The sequence below is a fragment of the Mytilus edulis genome, chromosome 3 (genome assembly GCF_963676685.1).
Source record: "Mytilus edulis chromosome 3, xbMytEdul2.2, whole genome shotgun sequence".
NCBI classification, from domain to species: domain Eukaryota; kingdom Metazoa; phylum Mollusca; class Bivalvia; order Mytilida; family Mytilidae; genus Mytilus; species Mytilus edulis.
Genome location: NC_092346.1, coordinates 9,319,411 through 9,336,699, shown reverse-complemented (window position 1 = coordinate 9,336,699; position 17,289 = coordinate 9,319,411). Strand labels below are relative to the sequence as shown.

The 17,289-nt window shown below is 31.4% G+C and overlaps 2 protein-coding genes across 2 annotated transcripts; one reads left to right on the top strand and one right to left on the bottom strand.

The window, feature by feature from the left end:
• Positions 1-2,588: 2,588 nt before the first annotated feature.
• LOC139515019 (E3 ubiquitin-protein ligase TRIM45-like) lies at positions 2,589-4,364 on the top strand. Its single transcript, XM_071304578.1, has one exon. It carries the CDS (start codon positions 2,589-2,591, stop codon positions 4,362-4,364), a length of 1,776 nt encoding a protein of 591 aa, XP_071160679.1.
• A 4,378-nt stretch (positions 4,365-8,742) lies between these two features.
• Positions 8,743-17,224, bottom strand: LOC139515743 (N-alpha-acetyltransferase 40-like). The gene is made up of 9 exons (XM_071305422.1): positions 17,102-17,224; positions 16,440-16,484; positions 15,314-15,364; positions 14,403-14,455; positions 12,865-12,960; positions 11,914-12,072; positions 10,533-10,616; positions 9,638-9,715; positions 8,743-9,105 (listed from the first exon to the last, which is right to left on the bottom strand). Exons 1-9 carry the CDS (start codon positions 17,105-17,107, stop codon positions 8,931-8,933), a joined length of 747 nt encoding a protein of 248 aa, XP_071161523.1. The 5' UTR covers positions 17,108-17,224; the 3' UTR covers positions 8,743-8,930.
• Positions 17,225-17,289: the final 65 nt, after the last annotated feature.

The following is a 17,289-nucleotide window of genomic DNA, read 5'->3' as shown; positions in this document are numbered from 1 at the left end:
TAATTTTGGGATTTTGACCTTGGGTTCAAATTTAGGAGGGGGGTTCCATTTTTCATATGGCAACGACCATCTTGGTTGATAGGAGAGGTCACACATTTTTTTTATTAAACAGAATAAGAATAAGACGATTTCAACTTCCCAATTATCAAATTCCCATTTCTCAGCAGTCAATTAACATACCCTCTGCCCCTTCGTATGGTGTTTACATATCTCAAGTGATACGTTATTCTCGTGCATGTTTACACTATACGGACTTCATATACAGGAGTGTGCTCCTAACGCAGAAACTGCTCCAACAAAGTTATGAGGAGGACAGAATAAAAATGACACTCCGTAAATTTAATGGACATCATCACGAATTGGTTGATCCATACGATGTGTCTTTGTCCAAATTAACTATGGACATTTTTACCACCTGTTAGATTGTGATTTGTCATTACGTCGTCTCATCTTTTTATTATCGAACGTGACTTATTCCCGATTGTGACTGTTTTGCTGAGTGTGAACTCGCATTGCTATTAGGCGTGGCATGGTACTTTTCCATCTCAAATTCATTGATTTAGTTTTGGTGTTATGTTAGTTATTGTCAATTTTGTCGAATGTCTTAACGTTTGTAGTTATACATCTTATTATTTTTTTCTGTTGTATTCGTGTGTTATGGTAAAGATAATTGATCATCCAGTACATTTGATAGATTTTAGTCTGGATCAACGAAATTTACGCTATAAATTCTGTTTACAGTTTTTTATTTATTCGTTTAAAATCCAAACAATAGGATTTTTACTAAATAAACACACAAACACAACAAATACATGAATAACAAAACAAAGGTGGTTTGTGTCTATAGGAAAGCTAATAAAGCAGATATATTGAAAGGTTCTATCTTTTTGAATGAATAATAGGAAATAAAGGGTATAGACCGTTTAACTTCTTTATCTTTGAAGATAGACATTCTTGTAAATTAATTTTTTTCATATCAACATTTAACTATTAATTTCTTTTTTTGTCTACTAGTTTACTTTTTACATTTTAACATTGTGACTTTGATTGATAAATAAAGGCAACAGTAGTATACCGCTGTTCGAAACTCATAAATCGATACAGAAAAAACAAATCCGAGTTACAAACTAAAACTGAGAGAAACGCATCAAATATAAGAGAACTATGACACAACAGAAACACAACATCAAAATGTAACACACACAGAAACGAACTATAATATAACAATGGCCATTTTCCTAACTTGGTACAGGACATTTAAAGAAAAAATGGTGGGTTGGACCTGATTTTGTGGCAGTAAATTTTATGACTATATAATAGATATACATGATAAAACTGAAGTGGTGACTAACTACAGAATAAAAACAGACACATTACATAAAACAACATAATACATCACATAAAAATACACAGCCGAGTTAGCCAAAGCCTCAACGCACAAAGTGACGTCAGATTTTAATTTGTAAAAATATTTCCCAAAAATAAGATAAAATTAGGATTGATTTAAGCATGTTAAGATTAGATTTCTTTCACTGATATTCAATTTATCAATAACAATAAAAATTACAATACTTATTAATATGAAATTGTGGTAGTAATTAGATAAATAATTGTATTATCTAGCTATGTCGGTGTTTCTTCTGAATCAAACTGTAAACCAAATAAAAAAAATTATATCGTATAGATTTTGTTGAACCAAACTTAAAATCTAATAAATAAAGGGGTAATTGATTATCTTTACCATAACACACGAATATAACAGAGAAGATTTGTCTCATTTGCAGCCACACTACATCGTCTTATTCATATATAAGTGCTGTTAATGTCTGTTTCGTTGTTTCATAAGTCTTTTAATAGAACTTGACCAATGAAGGGATTTTCTAAAGAAATCAATGCAAGATGAAGAAAAAGATCTCAGAAGATCAAAACAGATTAAGTAAATCGCAGAGAGAGAGAGAGAGAGCCTCAGTCAAACATAGAATTGAAATCTTCAATTTATCCAAACAGGAAAGAAATCGATTTTCTGTATGGATCACTGGTCTTTTTAACAGTTCCACAGTTTACATGAGGTTATGTAAAGGGCAACCAGGTAAACCGTGTATACTAGCTATATATAGTAGTTGTATATTCCGATGAAAATTATCAAAAGGTTACTACATCCATTCAAGTTGCATTTGTCTTCACTTGTATTTACTACTGCAAAATTTGTAAAAATTAATACACGACGAAAATAGTATGTAGTAACAAAAGAAGTCATGACTGTCTATATATATAACATATGTATAATAGTACCCTATTTACACAGTAGAGTCCTCAAATTTTAATCCATTGTCATCGATATGTTAGCATGTTATAGGTATAAAAGATTACTTTATTTAAAGGCATGGTATACTATCTGCTTTTTAAATTTTAGTTTAAACATATTCTATTTGCAAATAACACCATTAGTGACGTCGTCTCGCTATATAACATAAACACAAAGTATATTAAATAATGACGATGTTACTATTAATAGTCTTGAATAATTATGTGAGATAGAATTTCCCAGGTATAATGTGAACAAAATGTTCTAAACGTAGATTCCCATGATGGCATTATCAAATTCTCTTCAAAGTGGACAAGCTCCTATGCTCTGCCAGATGTGTGAGGAATCTAATGAGATAAAATGGAAATGTTTACAGTGTGACTTTCTCTTGTGTACAAAATGTCAACAACTTCATCAGAAAGTGAAATCTACCGACCAGCATATAATCATAGACATTAAAGACATAACTACATATCAACAAGAAGTCAATGATCAACCAGACATAATTAATATTCCATGTAGTGTTCATAATGGACAAAACTGTTGCCAGTTTTGCAAGACATGTGAGGAAATTATCTGTCCTTTATGTTTTCTTCAAGCCCATAACACCCACGACATGATAGGATTAGCTAAAGAGTATGAGTTGACATTGGAAGCTGTCAATAACTTTCATACTGAAGTTGAAGAAAACATTTTACAAATTGAGAAAGGATTATCTAAACTGGATATTAGGAAAACCTCTGAAGAATCATTATATGAATCAGAGAAGCAGAAAATTCTGAACAGGGAAAGAGTTTTAAAGAATGAAGTTGAAATGCATACACATAATCTTTTGATGAAACTTGATCAACGAAGGGAGTTTCTAAAGAAATCAGTACAAAATGAAGAAAATAGATCAAAGAAGTTGAAAAAAGATTTAGAAATTCGTAGAGAGAGCCTAGGTCACACCCTAAAACAAAACAATGCAACTGAGGTATTCAACATATTCAAACGGGAAAGAGAACTAAGAGCAGATAGTAAACAGAGAGTAGCACCAGTGAACACTAGGATTAAGGGATTGCCACAATATGTACCAGGAAAACAACCAATTTTGTTATCACAACATGGAGTATTGACTGAGCTTGGAGATAAGGAACAGTACAAATTCGAATTCCATGTGCTACAGCAGTTTAAAACTAAATTCACAACTGTAGAAAATTTAGTTTGCTGTGAAGATGGAACTATGTGGATAAACCACACTAAGACTAATAAATTAAGGAAGATACAACTAAAGAAAGGCTCAGAATCGGTACAGATCCTTAAGAAACAAAAAGCATTTGCATATAGCATGGCTTTATTACCGACAGGGGATTTACTGATATCTTCAAAGACAGATGCTCTGCAAATACTTTCTAAGGCTACTGGAGAAATTAAACGGTCTATATTCAGCGTTGCTTCTCTTCTAACCTTAGCTGTTCATGTAACCAAAGATAACCAAATCATGGTAGGGGTTAGAGAAAATGGAGAACCATTTCCAGTCAATGGTCCTAGACAGGTCATTGTGATGGATATGAATGGAAGGAAAGAAAAAATGTACCATTTAGACAATAATGGGCAATCTATCTTAACAGCTGCTGCAAGAATAACTTCAGACAATGACAATAACTGTTATGTCCTAGATCGTCTCAATGCAGACTACGATGGTAGAATAGTTGCATTAAATAAAACCAATGGAATAAGATGGGTATATAGTGATCAACACATCAACAAACAACGAACATTCACGCCTAAAGATTTAATGGCTACAAAATCAGACAATATTATAGTTGCAGATAGTACCCATCACATAATTCATATCATTGACACTTATTATGGACAGTGTGTTTATTACCTGTACACTAAGGATCAGTTAGGTATTCAGTTACCATTCTCTTTAGACTTTGACAATACAGGAACATTATACATAGGTTGTGGTACATACAAAAGTGGGTCTGATGAGGCCAAACTATATACAGTTCAGGTTTCAGGATTCGGCAACAGTGATTGTAGTAATTTGTGTATTCAAAATGAAACCATTTAATAATTATAGAAGTTGACATTCACATGAACACTTCAGTTCATTCATTACTTGAACACTTAGTTACATTGACACTACAGGTATATGCAGTCTGTGCAACACTGCTTTAGCGTAACGGTTTATCTGACCGAAAAAGAAATTCGATCTTTTCAACTATATATTCTAGTAAAAAATCTAAAAACTTCTGTCTGACCTTACGATTAAATTTTTTTGAGAGTTTGGGATACACTGGGTATATGGTAAATAGCTTTACTCTAGTACATACAAATACAGGATCAAAACTGACAAAGTCACAATATACACAATTCTTTTCTCTGGATTCTGTTTTTGATTATTCCCAAGCACAAACTTAAGCTTGTAACCAAAACATGAATACAAATTCATAATTTACTTACAATATTATCATATTCTATTTTTATACATGTATTAATGCATTTTTGTTTGGTTTAGTTTAAAGCTACAACTGAACAACTATCTTATAAAGTGTCATTTCAATCAACTTAAAAACTTTGGGCAAGTCTATGATTGACGTATCGTATAATTGTTTTTTTTTAAAGACCATGAATTGACCTTTAGATCATAGATCTTTTGTTATAACTGGTTGATGTACATCTTCATTCACAGAATAAGAAATATTTTCACACCAATAATGTTTTCAGAATGTAAAACGGATCTATATATTTTGCATTAATAGATTAAATCAACAGAATTTTACCAATGTTTGAAGCTTACCAATCAATTATGGACAGATCAAGATCAAATCTCAGGAAATAAAAAGTAAAATCACAAAAATACTGAACTTAGAGGAAGATCAATTGGGAAAGTCCATAATCACATGGCAAAATCAAATAACAAAACGCATCAAAAACGAATGGACAAGAACTGTCATATTCCTGACTTGGTACAGGCAAAGAACCTTTAAAAATAGCATGACTGTGTACGTTTACAATTTAAGCATCTCTTGCTATGTAATAAAATTAACGGTACCAATTTTCTTGCACCAGATGCGCATTTCGACAATACATGTCTCTTCAGTGATGCTCGTGGCCAAAATATTTGAAATCCAAAGCTTATATAAAATATGAAGAGCAATAATCCAAAAGGTCCAAAAAGTAAAGCCAAATTAGTGAAAGGAATCAGAGCTTTGCATGAGGGAGATACATTCCTTAATTTAAAATGATTTCTAATATTTTGTAACAGCAAATTTAAATAAAACAAACAATCCGTATTTTCATGCCAGTACCGAAGTACTGGCTACTGGGCTGGTGATACCCTCGGGGACTAATAGTCCACCAGCAGAGGCATCGACCCAGTGGTAGTAATAAAATTAACGGTACCAATTTTCTTGCACCAGATGCGCATTTCGACAATACATGTCTCTTCAGTGATGCTCGTGGCCAAAATATTTGAAATCCAAAGCTTATATAAAATATGAAGAGCAATAATCCAAAAGGTCCAAAAAGTAAAGCCAAATTAGTGAAAGGAATCAGAGCTTTGCATGAGGGAGATACATTCCTTAATTTAAAATGATTTCTAATATTTTGTAACAGCAAATTTAAATAAAACAAACAATCCGTATTTTCATGCCAGTACCGAAGTACTGGCTACTGGGCTGGTGATACCCTCGGGGACTAATAGTCCACCAGCAGAGGCATCGACCCAGTGGTAGTAATAAAATTAACGGTACCAATGTTCTTGCACCAGATGCGCATTTCGACAATACATGTCTCTTCAGTGATGCTCGTGGCCAAAATATTTGAAATCCAAAGCTTATATAAAATATGAAGAGCAATAATCCAAAAGGTCCAAAAAGTAAAGCCAAATTAGTGAAAGGAATCAGAGCTTTGCATGAGGGAGATACATTCCTTAATTTAAAATGATTTCTAATATGAGGGTACCCACATTGCACCTATTTTGACAGTTGTGTAACTTACATTTATTTATGATCCAGACAAAAGTTTCCTTTACTTGTTTATTTTGTAGATATATAAACATTCACTATATAGTTCCCTCAATTTAATATTGAATCCATATTGAATCATTGAAAAATTGGTCTGAAGTGACCCCCAAACGATCAATGATTCTTAAGGAGGAGTACCCAAATTGCATCCATGCTTATCAAAAGACGAATTACAGATCTTTGTTTACTTTCCTCAAATATAATGTTCAATTGGATATTAGTTTATGCTAACTCTTCATGGTTTAAAAGTGGATGCTTGTAACATAATTTATATGCTAATTGTAAAAAGATGACGTTTTGATGGCGTCGCATGGCGACTTTTCCGTACATTTGACTTTTTCAGTAAACACTTAATCTGTATATAGATACTGAACGTTTTGTGTATATCTAAATATATTTACCTATGTTGAAAGACGTGCATAGTATCATATTATAAAAATACAAATTGTTTTGTCTGTAGGAAAACTGCTTTTTTTTTTTTATATAGGTACAACTTGTGTACCCTGACGTTATGCATCCGCAGTAATGACAACCATGACTCACAGAAACAAAATGTAATGCACGAAAAATATATTAAAAAGCATAATCTATGAAATGGCTATTTTGGAGATAACATCTACACGACACTGGCCGAAAATGTCATAACGCACCAATAATATCAACATGATCAAAATCATTTCATATCGAATGGATTGACAGATAACAATAGTGGACATGCTGAAATGTCTGGCCTGTTTTACCGACTATGATTGGTTGTATGTTGAAAGTGTTAAAAATACATTCCATAGAATTAACATTAATTGATGATCCAGGACTAGGAGGTCAAATTCTAATAAAGCCTGTGAAACAAACCTATATACCATACAATCATTTGATACACCGAATATAGTTGAGTAATTGCATAAATGTTGTTTTGTATACTTGTTATTTTGTCTTTTGTTTTAGCCATGGCTTTGTCGTTTAATTTCCGACTTTATGAGTTGGTATCTTTTCTCTCTCTTTTATAGCATCTAAGAAACAAACTAAACTATTTAAAATATCTACTATTGAAGTCGGGGTCAATTGTATGATAATAAACTAAGCATAGATACAAAGATTACATTTTGTATTTTGGAATTTTGGATCCTCAATGCTCTTCAACTTTGTACTTGTTTGGCTTTATAAATATTTTGATATGAGCGTCACTGATGAGTCTTATGTAGACGAATCGCGCGGCTGGCGTACTAAATTATAATCCTGGTACCTTTGATAAATATTTACACCAGACGTTTGTTTGTTTACAAAGGACTCATCAGTGACGCTTGAATTCCAAAAAGCTAAAAAAGCCAAATGACGGACATGTAAACCTTGCGGGGAACTCATATACCAAATAAATTTATTCTATTGCTGATAAGTAAGAAATTCAGATGAAAAAATAAATTGCTTCGCTGAGCGCAGCTAGATACGACCGCAGATGTCTAATCCTGAAAAGTTGGGGTCAAAATGGACACAATATTTACGCTTGATACAGGTCTGAATTTGGATTGTAATTAACATTTTGACACATAATAGGTTTCTGGCATAGAATAACTGTAGTCAAAGAACTGCAAATTGGTTATAATTTTATATTATTTTTTTGCTTTTGTGCAAAACACTTTGCTGATGCGAATTGACCTCCTCCGGAAAAAAATATTTTTACCCCGTTTTTTTTTAGTTTGTGCAATACACAATGCTGTTGACTAGATATTTGTTATAAAGTTTACATCATGACAAGTTAAAGATTAAGTAAGCATTTTGTTCCAGTATAATTTATATATAACTCGTAGGGTATTGCTAGTTGGATGGCAGGGTCATTTTCATGGCAGATAGATCTTAACCTGATGAACATTTTACCCAGGTCAGATTTGCTTTAAATGCTTTAGTTTCAGAGATATAAGCCAAAAACTGCATTTAACCCCTTTGTTCTATTTTAAGGTATGTCGGCCATGTTGGTTGGCCGACCTGGTCATTGGACACATTTTGTTTTGAAACTAAATACTATAATGATATCATAATGATGATTGTGACCAAGTTTGATATAATTTGTCTATATAGTTTCAGGAGACGATTTCAGCAAAGGATGACAAAAACTTGTGAAAAATGGTTAAAAATTTACTATAAAGGGCAAGAACTACTTAAGGAGTCAATTAACAATTTTGGTCATGTTGACTTATTTGTAGCTCTGCTTAACATTATTGCTGATTACAGTTTATTAACATAACACACAAAAGTAACACATCCAATGATAAAAGAAAATTAAGTCGTGAAAGATGGACATGTACAAGGTAAAGTGACTGTATACAACACATATAGATAACCATTGTAACTTAAACTGAGCATATGGTGCAATTAGGAAACAGGAGGTGTGATTGACGTATTGACCTATTCTCTTTCAAATCATCATGAAAATGTAACAATTTTATTTTTGAAATGTACATGATCAATGAAATACACTGCTCTTACAAAATTGTATCTCAATGTATGCGGAATATCACAACCATCTATAGATGTTAAATATTGAGTGAATTTTGTCTATGGAACGAATATTCATTCAAGTTCTTGTCCAATCAGATAAGATCTTCAAGCGTCTGCTACGATGCTTTGACAGGTGACGTCTGCATTGGTTCTACAACAGCTTTATTTGATTGGCTGTTACTGGCATCACCTGTCTTATTTGGCTTTTGTTTGATTGGTTTACTGAGTATTTCATAATGATAGCCCTCCTCAAATAATGGATCTTCAGGTGAGATTTCATCTATGACATACCTGTAAAATTCAAACACAATATATTAATAAAGATGATTTTTTTTTATGTACCTGTAAAATTCAAACACAATATATGCATAAAGATGAATGGTTTTGTAATGAACCTGTAACATGTAAAATCATAACCCAATACTGTCGATTCAGAAAGTTTTTCAATGTTTTCTTTATTATGAAAATTTAAGTGGGATAGCGTTTTCACAAAACTTAAAAGTTGCTTTCTAAATTTTGATATGTTACATTTCCTATAACAGTTAAAAAAAAAATCTTTAAAGGTTGTTTACTTACTTCATTGTGTTTTTAAACAAAACCCTCAGCCATTTTGTCATGTTGAAATGTCTTAAGAAATACTGACCTACTTTGACATGTTAAATAAGCCCATTTGTCATGTGTAAAGGTTGTTAACTTACTTCATTGTGTTTTTAAAGAAACCCTGAGCCACTTTGTTATAAAGTTTAAATGTTGTTAACTTACTTCATTGTGTTTTTAAAGAAACCCTGAGCCACTTTGTTATGTTTGAACGTTGTTGACTTACTTCATTGTGTTTTTAAAGAAACCCTGAGCCACTTTGTTATGTTTAAATGTTGTTAACATCACTTTTGCCATCTCTGTGCTGAAAAAATAAGAATAAGAAATTACAATATATGGTAATGTATCTTAGAAATTAACAGGAGCCAGATTTAACTGGTAATTATTGATTATGTATGTTTTTTAAAACCAGAGGGAGAGTTTCACTACAATAATCTCATTGAACAATGATAGCCTACAGATGTGATGCAGCCAAAAAATTCTTCCAGTCAAAAGACCATCGTCTATGTATTGCTCTTTTTCAAGGCAATGTCAATGACATGTATAGCTAATGGTATTATTGAGTTGTCCTACTTGACTGAGAAAAATGTTCTGAATTCTTGAGAAGCTAGATATAGATAGCTGTCTCACAAAATAAGGTAATAGCCAACTTACAAAATAGAGATAATATTTAACAATCCTTAAAATATTTTATGGTTTAAAGTGATAACACTGCCTATACCAATTCATAAACAGTATACAATGCCCTGTATTGCAATTCAAAGTGAACAAAAGATGTATTTAGATATAGGAAGATGTGGTATGAGTGCCAAATAGAGCTGAAGACATGTAAATGTAAACATATTATTTACAGCAATAGACATGTCTATCCCATAATAATTCTATAATAGTTTTCTTCTTATGTTTTGATATAGTTTGTATTTGTTACTTTTTAACTGAAAGCCTGGAAGTAACAAAAACATAAAATGACTTTCTCAATATCAACCTTATTTAAAGGGAGACAACTCTTGGAAATTTACTTAAGAGGAAATTTTTGGCAATTTTGAAAACAAATATTTCTTGATGCTTGATTTAACAAACAGCTCTTGGTTTCTTTGTCACATCAGGATAGATATACTTACTGATATGCCATTAATTCTAATATCTGTACAATAAATTTCCCTATGCCTTTTCTTCTGACATCATCTATAACTTGGATTTCGTAGCTAAAAACATGAAAGATTCAATTATTAGTATATCATGTATAAACATGTGCATGCTCCTTAGAGAAAAAAAAGAAATGTGCTAGTTCAGAAAAACAATTGATACTTCTTGACAAAACCCTGCTCAACAACAGATAATTAAGTATTTTTTACCATTCATACTATATTAATGTCCACCGGTATGTTAATGACAAATTGACATGCATGCAAAACCCTCCATTGTTTATCCACACAAGTCATATGCCATGAACCATTTAGGAGCCAACCATTTAGGACGTTGTGATTTCAACAACACAGGAAATATTTTACAAAAGGTTTTGTTTGATAACATGACTGATTGATTGGTGTTTAACACCACTTTGATCACTATTGTGCTGTCAGTTCAAATTGGTGGAAGCCGGAGTACCTAAACTTCGTTAGTAAAACTGACAATCGGTAAAGAAGATTGGAGTCAAGTGAACATTTTTTATCTGTCCCATGCAGAAAGAACCTCATTGCAAAGCTGAAGTTAGCTTACTCAAGCAAGAAATGTAACACATTTTCTATAGGCTTGTATGCAGACTTTTGCAAAACTACGAAATTAAGTATCCATGAACATGCAAGTTTTCCTCAATCCACGATAATTGGAATTCACAGTAGATACAACAGGACTTAAGAAAGCTGAAAAAATAAATTAGAATTGTTTTATGTTGCTGACCTACCACCTAACTTTAAAGAGAGATTGCGTTGTAGCCTGGAATTAAATTTCAGGTTAAAGTATCAAACTCATTTGATTTATTTGTACAACATTTGTGCAAATGTCCATTTTGCTATGTGCAGAGTCCAACAACAATAATGATAGTATGACAAAATTTGAAAGAGATCTTTCTTCCATCAATCCTGATATTGTGTTAATGAATATCTCAAGAATTGGTTTCAGCAATTTTGAGTTATTGTATGAAGTGTTGACACTCATAAAACTGAGAATGGAAATGGGGAATGTGTCAAAGAGACTACAACCCGACCAAAGAGCAGAAAACAGCCAATGGCCAACAATGAGTCCACAGCAAGAAAATCCTGTATACAAACCACATTATATATAATGTATCACCTCTAAGACAGTCATATAAAAACATAAACTAACAGTATTAGCTGAGAAAAGTAATTGATGATTACATCATAGTTTTTACTGCCATAAATTATTTTACAATTACATGAAATCAAAAATGTCTTCTGTTACAGATTACTGTCAATTACTGAAAAAAAAATGTAATCAATAACAACCGATTACGAATTAACCCCATCCCTGATTTGCTCTTACCAATATAGAACTTCTTCATCAATTTCTATATCAAATCTAAAATGTGTAAATGCTACAGGTTTACTATTAGTATCTCTTGCTATCAGATACAGTGCTTTGTCTTCCGTCATTTCTTCTCTCTTGTCCTTATCTTTCCATCCCCATTCACTTTCTTCATATCTGTAAAGTAAGTACAACTTCAGATTAGCTGTTAGAAATGCACTTTAATTCTTTCAAGACAGAGAATTCTTCTAATGACAGTTGTTATCTATTTGATTGATGAGTTTGAGCTTTTGATTTTGCCATTATATTACGGACTTTCCCTTTTGAATTTTCTGCATAGTTCAGTATTTTTGTTATTTTACATTTTTTCCCCATATTTATAACTCCTTACATTTGGGACATATTGACCTATGTCAAGATTTTTTCATGCTCACGTTTCCTGCAATATACATTTCTCATCTAGCACAGACAGTTTCTAGACAATTGTAAATAACTATCAAATTTGCTAAATATTTACATTTCAGGGATAACAACTTAAACATGGATTTGCCTGATTGTTTTCTAAAAAATGGTATATAGATCGTGACTTACTGATAATTTTAACAATGGTTATACTTACTGATAATTTTAACACTAATTAGATTTCAAACAAAAGCCTAACACAGCTACTCCTATGTTCTATTTATTTTCCAACAGTGGAAATGTTTGCTGGTTAAGTTGTGTTTTCACAAAAAAATTGAAGTAGATACCCTGAAGATGATTGTTGTAAACTTAATCAAACGATTTGCTTTCTAAATATGTAATATGATGGAAACCAAGTGTTGGCAATGAATTAAATGATTTAAGCTTCATAATCAATATTTTTTTTTTCAAACTGTAGTTAAATTTGTTTGGTCAGTCTTTGGCAGGAAAATAGACATGACAAAATCTACCTGATCTGTAGTTTACGATGTTCTATTAATAACTTACAATGTTTGCATATTTTTCTTTGTTAGATCAAATGCCCATTGTATTTCTTCTTCACTCATATCTGTTATACGTTTAAACTCAATGGTCAAGCTCAATCTGAAAATAAAAGAATAAAATTAATAAATGACCACTACCATGACTAAAGTGGAAGCAAGTTGTCTCAAACTCGGATGAGTTGAATCTAAGATAAGCCAAATACTTCCATTTGGCATAGACAGATTTGACTGTACATTAAGGTTATTCTTAGTATTCCTAAAACTATACCATTCAAAGCAAATATTATTAAAACCTTTATGCCTTTTAAGTTTTGTTTCAAAAGCAATTTGCAGGAAAATCTGTTCATTTATTCAGAAAAAAATAGAATACCAGTGTATCCCAATTTCTGTCTGACTGACAAAATGTCAGACAAAAACTCGTTCAAACAGACAGAAATTTGAAGATATTTTGGTTAAATATATAGTAGAAAAATACAAATTTCTCTTTCGGTCAGACAAACCCTAAAACAGTTTGGCACAGACTAGAATACTATTAGAAATTTTACTTTCAACTGTATATACAGGAATGAAAGGACAGATGAACACCCAGTATTTATTTTATTCCTCATACTGAATACAAACAATTGTGCCATACATGTATTATACAAGTTTCTATGGAACACTCGCAAAATTTTACTATTTTTAATATCAAAGACAATGGTTTCAATTAGAATTTAGAGTTCTGTCAGTGATATTGTTGGCTTTTTTCAAAACTACCTCTATCCTTTTTTATTGGGAAAATATGCGTCATTTGTATCAAATTGGGAAATTTATAATAAACCATGAATTTGACTGGAACTTCAAATTGCAGATCCCCTTTCAAGAGGTAAACCCTCATTTGAAATAAGAGCCCTTATTGTCAGTGATGATACATAAATAGACCCTCAAATCTGTATATATAGCCATTTTTAGGCATTAAAAATGTTTAAATGAGTGTTTTTCAGTTTGTATTCACAATTAATACTTGACTGCACTGTTTGGGAAAAAAAGTTTTTTTGGGAATAATTTTAAGCCATTTTTTTTTTAAATTGGGATTTTTCTCCAGGGGAAAAAGCCTTTATTCTCCAGTAATTTAAGGCAAACAATATCACTGTCTGTGTTTTTTTGTATATCTATCTACATGTCTTATGTTAGTTTGGTATACCGGTACATGCAGGTAAACAATTGTATATTAGATCTGGCTTTTTTTTTTTAAATTGTTCAAGTAGCCGGTTTCATTTTTCTTGGCAAATGTATGAGTAGAATATAATGTATGCAATATTCCTTCTTTAAATTTTTGAGTTATGCAAAAGAAATAAAAAAGCAAATTGAGATCAAAGTAAAGACAACAGGTTGTTTGGCAAAACTATGAAGTGGAATAAGACATTAAAATGAGGCTGAAACTATATAAATAGTACAACAGAAATAAGAAATAAAATTTTGGTGGCTTAATTTAATAAATGGGATGCAAAAATTAATGTCTTCTAAAGAAATAATACAAATCTTTTAAATTAATTAATTTACCCATTTCTGTCAAATTTTCTGAATGGTTTCACAAAATCCATAGGGTCTGGCACCTATATTAGAAAAAAATTATATATAAAAACAATTTTATGAAAATAAGAACTACTACAAGATATAAAGTTAAACAACTGATAAATTCTTTTCTTAACTTGGTGCATATTATTTGCATTTACCTTGAGTTATGCCGTTTTCCTACATACATGACATATGATATATATATCTTATCGAGAAAAATTCACCAATTAGATCAACACATATATTTTGCATTCATGATATGTGATCAAATAGAATTATCTGTGTTTCTGATTGAACACTTTTGTATTTGTAGATTTCCTACCATTTATTCAGAGCTTTGGAGATAATGATGTATATAAAATAATCATAATTTATTATTCCACTGATCACTGCAATTTCTCATCCCATATTGCTTTTTGTTTTATTTACCAATTAATAAGACAATCTTTATGTGTGTATGATTTATGATTTCACATATCATGAACAGTGAAAGAGAACATGATCATGATGATAAAAGGTAATTTGACACCTACACATTTTTTCATTTTATTTTGCCATGTGATTATGGACTTTCCGATTGGATTTTCCTGAGTTCAGTATTTTTGTGATTTTACTTCTTTTTTTACACCTACACAATATACCTGGTAACTTAAAATTGGGCACACTATCTAAAAAAAAACATAAAAAGGGGTTTCCAGCCTAATGTTTTACATTCTCATATTTCAAGGATCAAATCATAGAAGAAAGTAAGCATTTGACCCAAACATGCAGTCTTCAATAATGGATCCTAAATTTCCTATCGATTATATAAATGAATGGTAAATAAATTCAGATTTCTAATAAATTCACTATATTCAAGATTTTCAAAATTCTGTATTATTATCTATGCTACTTACTTTATTTGCTTTATCAACTTTTGCCCTTGACACCACCATTTTTGCTGATTCCTAAAAGAAAATCATTATATTACAGGAAAATAAAACACTAAAAAACATTACTATATAATACAGATGATTCACTTTCATTTCAAAAAATTGTATTGTGGCTCCTTCAGCACCCATATTGCAGTTTTCCTTTTAAATTAGAAGATATGGTATAATAGCTATATATAGAGTTAGCTACCTTTTAAATAATAACATGCACTTTTAATTTATTGTTTTGAAAATCTATATATATGCATTATCCGTGATTTCAGAATTTTTCATATGAATTCAAAAAACAAAACTATTTCCTATCTATGTATAAAAGTAATAATAAGCAATAAAGCATGGTAAGCATTGAATGAATCCGGGTCCGTCCGCCCTGATTTCGGTTCGCCCTAGTTACTGTTCGCCCTAGTTCCGTTTCACCCTGAGACCGTTCGCCCTGATTTTTATTTTTTATTATAGTGTTGTGTTGTGTGTATTTAATTGAATATGTTGAAGTCAGTCTACAATTTCGCCGAATATTTACGATTTTTATTTTTTAGTATAGTGTTGTGTTGTGTGTATTAAATTAAATCTGTTGAAGTCTGTCTACAATTTCGCCGAATATTTACGATGTATTATGTTGTCTACAGCTAGCTGCTACTAGGTTATAAGTTCATGCCTAACAATTTGTACATCAGTGTTTTAACCCATCCAAGCTGACTATTTTATTTGAGAAAAATGTTATTTTCATTATTAATCCATCAAAGGCAATTCACAGTCTGCACCAAAAACTTTTGAGGGTACTAGTCCACTGGACAGTAAATATTTAAATTTACTAGTCCTCAATAATATTATTCATATACCAATCAGTGATATCAAAGATTTCAAATCATACCTAATCAGCAATAAAAAATTTTAATATATATAAATATATATTTCTTTCATTAATGTAACATATACATATCATAAATATTAAATAGTGGAACGAACCCAGGGCAAACGGATTACCAGGGCGAACAAACTCAGTGCAAACGAACCTAGGGCAAAACATGTAATCAGGGTGAACGATCCCGATACTGCATTGAATTTACTGATACACATAAGAAAAAGTTACCTCTTTTCTCTGTTTCTTCTTTTCTTTTGACTTATCTGATTTTCTCTGAAAAAAATCTTAACATTCATGACATTGATAAACTCAGCTACAAAATAAAAGCACCCCCTACATTAGTTTTTCCATTGCCTAATCTAAGTGAACATTCCCTATTCCTGTTATTTCATTTTATAACTTGCCAGAACTAAGTTCCCATATTGCAGTTTTCCTTTTAAATTAGAAGATATGGCATAATAGAGTTAGCTACCTTTTAAATAATAACATGCACTTTTAATTTATTGTTTTTAAGAACTTGCATACATGTACATGACATGTATTTTCAACGTTAAATTGCACTTTAAAATTGAGTATCTCTAGCTTTTAGTTTTAATCATTTTTTTCATACCCGTCAATTGGTCTATACCAATATATGTCATACATCAATCGGTGGTTATTCCTGACCTATTTTTAAGAAGGGAACATTAAACCTGGGACAACATTACAAGCATAATAGTATTAGTCCCAGCCCAAAGATACGATGTATCAATGAGAAATTATTTTTTGTTTCATTTTGGCCTGATGTCCACACATTCTAGTTATACAAGGAAGAAGAATGTACTGTTTACAACGAGGTCAACATTATTTCATCTCAAAAGCTTTGAAACGATATTGATTATTAAACTTACACCCATTTTTAACTGTTTAAGCGTGTTATTAGTTTAAGTTTGTCAACTGGCACTGTGATTTCCCGCAAATTTTGTTGTACAAGGGGAGATAATACTTCATTTTCTAAAACTCGGAACAAAACTGGAAGTAAGCAAGTTTTTTGCCACGGAATTCGAGGAGGTTTATAATTTTTTTTTACAGATTTTAT

Excerpts from the sequence above, each read along its gene's own strand:
- LOC139515019 (XM_071304578.1), top strand. The coding sequence starts at position 2,589 with ATGGCATTATCAAATTCTCTTCAAAGTGGACAAGCTCCTATGCTCTGC.
- LOC139515743 (XM_071305422.1), bottom strand. Across the intron at positions 15,365-16,439 it reads AGAAGAAACAGAGAAAAGAG|GAATCAGCAAAAATGGTGGT; the intron begins GTAACTTTTTCT and ends ATTTTCTTTTAG. Across the intron at positions 9,106-9,637 it reads TTCTTTAAAAACACAATGAA|GTATGTCATAGATGAAATCT; the intron begins GTAAGTCAACAA and ends TGAATTTTACAG.